Source organism: Procambarus clarkii, chromosome 73 (genome assembly GCF_040958095.1).
Source record: "Procambarus clarkii isolate CNS0578487 chromosome 73, FALCON_Pclarkii_2.0, whole genome shotgun sequence".
Classification (NCBI taxonomy): domain Eukaryota; kingdom Metazoa; phylum Arthropoda; class Malacostraca; order Decapoda; family Cambaridae; genus Procambarus; species Procambarus clarkii.
In genome coordinates, this window is record NC_091222.1 from 13,372,416 (window position 1) to 13,382,016 (window position 9,601).

The 9,601-nt window shown below is 44.2% G+C and overlaps 1 protein-coding gene across 3 annotated transcripts in view; it reads left to right on the top strand.

Moving 5' to 3' along the window:
• LOC138349803 (uncharacterized) overlaps positions 1-9,239 on the top strand; it is a 138,741-nt gene extending 129,502 nt beyond the window's left edge. For all 3 annotated transcript variants that reach the window (XM_069312670.1, XM_069312669.1, XM_069312671.1), the window contains one exon: positions 8,928-9,239. In XM_069312670.1, coding sequence (XP_069168771.1) covers positions 8,928-9,131 — 204 coding nt within the window. In that variant the 3' untranslated portion in view covers positions 9,132-9,239. The remainder of the gene's footprint in view (positions 1-8,927) is intronic.
• Positions 9,240-9,601: the final 362 nt, after the last annotated feature.

The following is a 9,601-nucleotide window of genomic DNA, read 5'->3' on the forward strand; positions in this document are numbered from 1 at the left end:
CTGAAAACTCACACCCCAGAAGTGACTCGAACCCATACTCCCAGGAGCACCGCAACTGGTATGTACAAGACGCCTTAATCCACTTGACCATCACGACCGGACATAATGAGGTGATAGCCGAGGCTATTTGAATCACCCCACCACCGGCACTCGGATAGTAATCTTGGGCATAGCATTTTACCAAATCACCTCATTCTTTGGGGCACACGTGAGGAACACAAATGCGAACAAGCCTGAATGGTCCCCAGGACAATATGCAACTGAAAACTCACACCCTAGAAGTGACTCGAACCCATACTCCCAGGAGCAACGCAACTGGTATGTACAAGACGCCTTAATCCACTTGACCATCACGACCGGACATAATGAGGTGATAGCCGAGGCTATTTGAATCACCCCACCACCGGCACTCGGATAGTAATCTTGGGCATAGCATTTTACCAAATCACCTCATTCTTTGGGGCACACGTGAGGAACACAAATGCGAACAAGCCTGAATGGTCCCCAGGACAATATGCAACTGAAAACTCACACCCTAGAAGTGACTCGAACCCATACTCCCAGGAGCAACGCAACTGGTATGTACAAGACGCCTTAATCCACTTGACCATCACGACCGGACATAATGAGGTGATAGCCGAGGCTATTTGAACCACCCCACCGCCGGCACTCGGATAGTAATCTTGGGCATAGCATTTTACCAAATCACCTCATTCTTTGGGGCACACGTGAGGAACACAAATGCGAACAAGCCTGAATGGTCCCCAGGACATTATGCAACTGAAAACTCAAACCCCAGAAGTGACTCGAACCCATACTCCCAGGAGCACCGCAACTGGTATGTACAAGACGCCTTAATCCACTTGACCATCACGACCGGACATAATGAGGTGATAGCCGAGGCTATTTGAACCACCCCACCGCCGGCACTCGGATAGTAATCTTGGGCATAGCATTTTACCAAATCACCTCATTCTTTGGGGCACACGTGAGGAACACAAATGCGAACAAGCCTGAATGGTCCCCAGGACAATATGCAACTGAAAACTCACACCCCAGAAGTGACTCGAACCCATACTCCCAGGAGCACCGCAACTGGTATGTACAAGACGCCTTAATCCACTTGACCATCACGACCGGACATAATGAGGTGATAGCCGAGGCTATTTGAACCACCCAAATAAATATAAATATTGAACCACCCAAGTTGCATATTGTCCTGGGGACCATTCAGGCTTGTTCGCATTTGTGTTCCTCACGTGTGCCCCAAAGAATGAGGTGAATTGGTAAAATGCTATGCCCAAGATTACTATCCGAGTGCCGGCGGTGGGGTGGTTCAAATAGCCTCGGCTATCACCTCATTATGTCCGGTCGTGATGGTCAAGTGGATTAAGGCGTCTTGTACATACCAGTTGCGGTGCTCCTGGGAGTATGGGTTCGAGTCACTTCTGGGGTGTGAGTTTTCAGTTGCATATTGTCCTGGGGACCATTCAGGCTTGTTCGCATTTGTGTTCCTCACGTGTGCCCCAAAGAATGAGATGATTTGGTAAAATGCTATGCCCAAGATTACTATCCGAGTGCCGGCGGTGGGGTGGTTCAAATAGCCTCGGCTATCACCTCATTATGTCCGGTCGTGATGGTCAAGTGGATTAAGGCGTCTTGTACATACCAGTTGCGGTGCTCCTGGGAGTATGGGTTCGAGTCACTTCTGGGGTGTGAGTTTTCAGTTGCATATTGTCCTGGGGACCATTCAGGCTTGTTCGCATTTGTGTTCCTCACGTGTGCCCCAAAGAATGAGGTGATTTGGTAAAATGCTATGCCCAAGATTACTATCCGAGTGTCGGCGGTGGGGTGGTTCAAATAGCCTCGGCTATCACCTCATTATGTCCGGTCGTGATGGTCAAGTGGATTAAGGCGTCTTGTACATACCAGTTGCGGTGCTACTGGGAGTATGGGTTCGAGTCACTTCTGGGGTGTGAGTTTTCAGTTGCATATTGTCCTGGGGACCATTCAGGCTTGTTCGCATTTGTGTTCCTCACGTGTGCCCCAAAGAATGAGGTGATTTGGTAAAATGCTATGCCCAAGATTACTATCCGAGTGCCGGCGGTGGGGTGGTTCAAATAGCCTCGGCTATCACCTCATTATGTCCGGTCGTGATGGTCAAGTGGATTAAGGCGTCTTGTACATACCAGTTGCGGTGCTCCTGGGAGTATGGGTTCGAGTCACTTCTGGGGTGTGAGTTTTCAGTTGCATATTGTCCTGGGGACCATTCAGGCTTGTTCGCATTTGTGTTCCTCACGTGTGCCCCAAAGAATGAGGTGATTTGGTAAAATGCTATGCCCAAGATTACTATCCGAGTGCCGGCGGTGGGGTGGTTCAAATAGCCTCGGCTATCACCTCATTATGTCCGGTCGTGATGGTCAAGTGGATTAAGGCGTCTTGTACATACCAGTTGCGGTGCTCCTGGGAGTATGGGTTCGAGTCACTTCTGGGGTGTGAGTTTTCAGTTGCATATTGTCCTGGGGACCATTCAGGCTTGTTCGCATTTGTGTTCCTCACGTGTGCCCCAAAGACTGAGGTGATTTGGTAAAATGCTATGCCCAAGATTACTATCCGAGTGCCGGCGGTGGGGTGGTTCAAATAGCCTCGGCTATCACCTCATTATGTCCGGTCGTGATGGTCAAGTGGATTAAGGCGTCTTGTACATACCAGTTGCGGTGCTCCTGGGAGTATGGGTTCGAGTCACTTCTGGGGTGTGAGTTTTCAGTTGCATATTGTCCTGCGGACCATTCAGGCTTGTTCGCATTTGTGTTCCTCACGTGTGCCCCAAAGAATGAGGTGATTTGGTAAAATGCTATGCCCAAGATTACTATCCGAGTGCCGGCGGTGGGGTGGTTCAAATAGCCTCGGCTATCACCTCATTATGTCCGGTCGTGATGGTCAAGTGGATTAAGGCGTCTTGTACATACCAGTTGCGGTGCTCCTGGGAGTATGGGTTCGAGTCACTTCTGGGGTGTGAGTTTTCAGTTGCATATTGTCCTGGGGACCATTCAGGCTTGTTCGCATTTGTGTTCCTCACGTGTGCCCCAAAGAATGAGGTGATTTGGTAAAATGCTATGCCCAAGATTACTATCCGAGTGCCGGCGGTGGGGTGGTTCAAATAGCCTCGGCTATCACCTCATTATGTCCGGTCGTGATGGTCAAGTGGATTAAGGCGTCTTGTACATACCAGTTGCGGTGCTCCTGGGAGTATGGGTTCGAGTCACTTCTGGGGTGTGAGTTTTCAGTTGCATATTGTCCTGGGGACCATTCAGGCTTGTTCGCATTTGTGTTCCTCACGTGTGCCCCAAAGAATGAGATGATTTGGTAAAATGCTATGCCCAAGATTACTATCCGAGTGCCGGCGGTGGGGTGGTTCAAATAGCCTCGGCTATCACCTCATTATGTCCGGTCGTGATGGTCAAGTGGATTAAGGCGTCTTGTACATACCAGTTGCGGTGCTCCTGGGAGTATGAGTTCGAGTCACTTCTGGGGTGTGAGTTTTCAGTTGCATATTGTCCTGGGGACCATTCAGGCTTGTTCGCATTTGTGTTCCTCACGTGTGCCCCAAAGAATGAGGTGATTTGGTAAAATGCTATGCCCAAGATTACTATCCGAGTGCCGGCGGTGGGGTGGTTCAAATAGCCTCGGCTATCACCTCATTATGTCCGGTCGTGATGGTCAAGTGGATTAAGGCGTCTTGTACATACCAGTTGCGGTGCTCCTGGGAGTAAGGGTTCGAGTCACTTCTGGGTGTGAGTTTTCAGTTGCATATTGTCCTGGGGACCATTCAGGCTTGTTCGCATTTGTGTTCCTCACGTGTGCCCCAAAGAATGAGGTGATTTGGTAAAATGCTATGCCCAAGATTACTATCCGAGTGCCGGCGGTGGGGTGGTTCAAATAGCCTCGGCTATCACCTCATTATGTCCGGTCGTGATGGTCAAGTGGATTAAGGCGTCTTGTACATACCAGTTGCGGTGCTCCTGGGAGTATGGGTTCGAGTCACTTCTGGGGTGTGAGTTTTCAGTTATATATATATTGTGACGATAATCTCCTTCAAGAGATTGAGCCTGCTCTTCCCTCCACAATTACGTCGTTGAAATTATATAAAACTACTATGGAAGAAATGTCCAACAACGACAACAACATCTCCAAGGTTTGCCAGAGCGCAAAACGTATGCAGCCAGGGACACCTGTTCAGACTCAAACCGCCAAACTACCTGTCTTACTACCGGCTCCGCTGATTGGTCGCCGGTCTGGCTGCAACTGCACTCGCCCCCCCCATACTACTTGATGTCTGGGGTTGCCACGACCTCAGACCTCAGAATATTCAGTGCTTCCACGGTTACCACTCCTCCCGGCTAGACGTTAGCGTATACTGAGAGAGGTGGTAGCTTAAAGCCAATATTCCAGCACCTCACATTTATTTTTGTATTGCACTTCTTGTTATTTTGTCTTAACGTAACTTTTCATTGTGTCATTTAATTATTCTCATTATTTTGATTGATTGATTTTATTATACAAATTTGTTTGTGCATTTTATTCATGTTTTATTTCTTTAACGTAATTAAAATTTCATTGTTAAAGTTTACTTGTGTTTTGTGTGTCTTCTCCTTACCTTACCACAGACAAAGTTCCAGTTTTTTCTATTTTTTTTGTATAACTATGTGACGAGGCCATACACTAGCCTTAAACAGCCGAACACCAACGCGTTACCGTCACAAGTTATATGGGGGCCTGTCCTAGGAGCTTCACTCAGGTACTGGTGCCAAGTGGTAATTTATGGTAAGCGTATTTAACTTTGTTAACGTAGCTTTTACTATTTTTCATATTCAATTTCATTTTTTATAAGGTGCGGTGTATTGTGCATTACGAGAGTAACATATGGTGAAGGTGAGACAACTTTGGATTACGTGGTGACTGTAGGCCGCAGTCATACTCTTAATTGGTCATCTCTCCCTCCGTGTTATTACTCGTGTTTACCATCTATGTCCCTTGAATATTTCTCATTTTGACAGATCATCATATTGGTACCCTGGTACTGTGGTCTGCCCCGGGTCAAGAGTACCCAATCTTCTGCAATCTGACTGTAGGAGGACAAAGAGGGCCATAGTTCCTCTAGCTCGAACTTTAGTTGCTGAATTGGGACCTCAGCAGCAGTTCTCGTCACCAGTTGACACCTCGCACCCCTACACGTCAGTCAGAGATGATGATACATACAACGGTAGGGAATTAGCTTACTTTTCAGAGCACAAAAGTTCGCTAATTCTGTAAGTATCATATTAAATTCAGTAGGAAAAACTTGCTTTATGTCCTAAAGAGACTTGGCAAGGTATGCCTACATCCTTGGACTACCAATTTTACTTTTGAAGCATTTAACTGTTTCATTTGTTTTCGAAACTCTGTTTCATTTGTTAGTAGGATTTTCTTGCCCTTATCCTCTTATATGAGTACCGGGTACAAGATTTCCTGCGCCCTTGATTTAATTTAATCATTTAACATCTTTTACTTAACTTTAATTGTTAAAGATCTCACAGGATAGGTACCAGTTGCCACGTTGTCCTGTTTCTGACATTCACTATTGAATATTCGTGTACCTTTATTTGCTAATTTCACCATGTTTCGTCTCCAAGCTTTCCGTACAAATCCAGCAGGTGAAATAGGGACTTTAAGTCGTGCCAAGAAGACTGAATTACAAACTCTTGCACATGAGTATCAACTAGAAGTTCCCTACCAAGCCAACAAAAATAACAACTACGTAATAGAGACTCCAGATAGGCGGCGGAAGACCCAGCTGTGCCACGTCAACCTCCTGAAGCAATATAATGGTACTCCTCCCACTGTCCTGACTAATTGTTCTACCTTCACAGAACCCTACATCCACAGTGAGACCATCCCAGCTTCTCCTCCCGAAAGCACTGACAAGGAGTCAGCACTTTCTAATTCCAAAATCCTTAATGATCTTCCCAAATGCTTTCAGGATAATAATCGTGCTCCTTTGACCTCTTCTAATTCCACTCTCACCTCGTCAGATAAGCCCTTCATCCTCCATGTCGACGCCAATGGTACCGACGTTGGTGGTGTCGTGATGCAGCAACGAGGCGAGAAGAATCCACCTGTCAGCGACTACTGCTACAAGGAACTACGGAACAATTGGCAAGGAGCTACTCTTCCTCATCCTGAAGCTTCAGCACTTCACTCCACACCTGAAAAGTGCTCGGTCCACCATCAACACGGACCACACCACCCTACATCTCCTGCAGCATGCCCACTTCTCATCTCAACGTCTTCTACTATGGGCTTGCTACCTGCAGAAATTCAACCTGGAGACACGCTATACCAAGAGTCTGACAACATCTTAGCCCATGATCTCTCCAGAGTTTATGAAGTAGAAGCAACTCCACCCATTACTCCACCACATAACGACGTACTTCTTCCAGAACCGCAGGCTTCGGGGGAGAGTTGTGACGATAATCTCCTTCAAGAGATTGAGCCTGCTCTTCCCTCCACAATTACGTCGTTGAAATTATATAAAACTACTATGGAAGAAATGTCCAACAACGACAACAACATCTCCAAGGTTTGCCAGAGAGCAAAACGTATGCAGCCAGGGACACCTGTTCAGACTCAAACCGCCAAACTACCTGTCTTACTACCGGCTCCGCTGATTGGTCGCCGGTCTGGCTGCAACTGCACTCGCCCCCCCCCCCCCATACTACTTGATGTCTGGGGTCGCCACGACCTCAGACCTCAGAATATTCAGTGCTTCCACGGTTACCACTTCTCCCGGCTAGACATTAGCGTGTACTGAGAGAGGTGGTAGCTTAAAGCCAATATTCCAGCACCTTACCTTTATTTTTTGTGTAGCACTTCTTGTTATTTTGTCTTAACGTAACTTTTCATTGTGTCATTTAATTATTCTCATTATTTTGATTGATTGATTTTATTATACAAATTTGTTTGTGCATTTTATTCATGTTTTATTTCTTTAACGTAATTAAAATTTCATTGTTAAAGTTTACTTGTGTTTTGTGTGTCTTCTCCTTACCTTACCACAGACGAAGTTCCAGTTTTTTCTATTTTTTTTATAACTATGTGACGAGGCCATACCCCTAGCCTTAAACAGCCGAACACCAACGCGTTACCGTCACAATATATATATATATATATTATATATATATATATAATATATAATATATATATATATATATATATATTATATATAATATTATATATATATATATATATATATTATATATATTATATACACTAGCTGTATCCAGCCACATGTAGATGAGCCACAGCATCCTTCCCTTGTCTCCCAGTCCTCCCCACCATTTCCCCCTCCCCCGTCCCCCCTCGTCCTCCCAACCATTCCCCACACCCCCATCCTCTCATCCTCTCCATCCTTTGGTCCCTTTGTTCTCCCCACCATCACCCACTCCTCTGTCCCCTAGTCCTCCTAACCATTCCTCACTCCACCGTCCCTTCGTCCTCCCCTCCAAATCGTACTCCCCCATCCCTTCATCCTCCCTATCATTCCCCTCCCCTGTTAGCCTCGTCCTCCCCACCATCCCCCACTCCCCTGTCTCCTTGTCCTCAACCCACCATTCTCAATTTTCCTGTTCACTCATCCCCAACTCCCCTGTCCCCTTGTCTTCCCTATCATTTCTCCCTCTCATGTTCCCTCGTCCTCCCCACCATCCCCCACTCCTGTCTCCTCGTCCTCCCCACCATTCCCTACTTCCTCATCCGATGCATTTTCAAATGATCTGATGTTCCCATCAAATAATTGGAAATATGAAATGATCTGATGTTCTCATCACTGAAATATAAGAAAAAGTTAAAAACGTAATTAAAAACAATGAAAATAATTAAAAAAAATGAACTACTCACGAAATTAACGTATGGTAAAAAACACAGCTCAATTCCAACACAATGTCGTACAAAATATTTAAATCAAAATTAAAATAAATTGAAATCTATGAAAATTCAATATGTCAATGCAGTTGGAAACATTGAAATGGAATCGTAACATATATAGTATAGTGTCTGTTACTCTTACGTGCAAGTAGATGGCGCTGTTTTAAAAAAAATGTTTTTACCTGTCACAGGTGTGGCATCTAAACTTATATATACGAAATGAATGGCATGATAAACAACACAGCTCAATTCACCTGCAATGTCACACAAAATAATTAAATCAAAATGAAATAAATTGAAATCTTTGAAAATTCAATTTTTCAATGCAGTCAGAAAAACATTGAAAAGTGAGTTGTAACATATATAGTACAGTGTGTGTTTTTATTACGTGCAACAGTTGGTGTTGTTTAAAAAAAAAGAATGTTTTTTCCTGTCACATGTGTGACGTCTATACAGTCGGTATATAAAAACATGTGCAATTTTTAATGCAATGCTCTGTAAAAGTTTCAATGCAATCTGTGAAGAACTTTCGGAAATTACAGCGTGTGTTGCTCTTACGTCCAACAGATGGCGCTGGTTTTGAAAAAAGCTTGTTTTTTTCCTGTCACAGGTGAGGCATGTATATAGTAGGTGTGTAAAAACACGCGCCTATTCGACTGCAACATTGTGTCAAAATTTCAAAGCAATCGGTAAAGAGGCTTCAAAGATTTCTCTCACATGAAAAACACAAATTTATAAAAAAAAATTATGTTTTTTCTTGTCACAAACGTGACATCTATATAGTATGTATATACAAACCCGCTCGGATGCGAATGGAATGTGGTGTGAAAATTTCAAAGCAATCGGTGAAGAACTTTCGGAGATTAGCAATTTGAACAAACGAACATTTCCATTTTTATTTATTTTGATTTATATGTTAAAAGTATGAGTTTTTATGTACGTTCACCTATGGATCCTTTTTACAGGTTTCTGGGAAAGATCTGGCACTGATGCCATATTCAAGTGGAACGACTGGAAAGCCCAAGGGAGTTGCTCTGTCCCACAGTGCAGTCGCTTCCAACGTGACTATGCTTGTGCATCCAAGCGTCTTCACTTCCCACGAAACAACAGGTCAGAGAGATGCAACTTTACAGAGGGATGCTAGTAACTTAATATGCAAGATCATTTAAACTGATCATCCAAACAGTTTCTCTTTTAATTGAATAAAAGAATTTGGTAGATGATATTGTTGGAAGACCAAAGTTTGATAAGGGTTCTTGAAATAAAGGTGATAATCAGCCAGAGTTTGCTCTAATGAAACAACAACTAAAACAAAATAGATGGAAATAAGTGCCGTACAAGAGATGGACAGACAAGACAAAGTACTGCACAGTGGGGTTTGTAGGGAGACGGTAAACAAAGGAAGGGTGCAAAATGGAGTGATACACCATGAAGTGAATACAAATAATGCACTCTCAACTGTAGCATTTATCAATATATTAAGTAAAATATTAGATGACAGTTAATGGAGTTGAGTCATCTATTTTATCAATGTCTATTACGATGTGGGAGTTTAATCATCTAGACCATCGGTATCTCTTTATTAAGTTGTCAAACTTCCTTTCATATTGTTAACGTGTATGTGAGAAGAGTCCCGTCG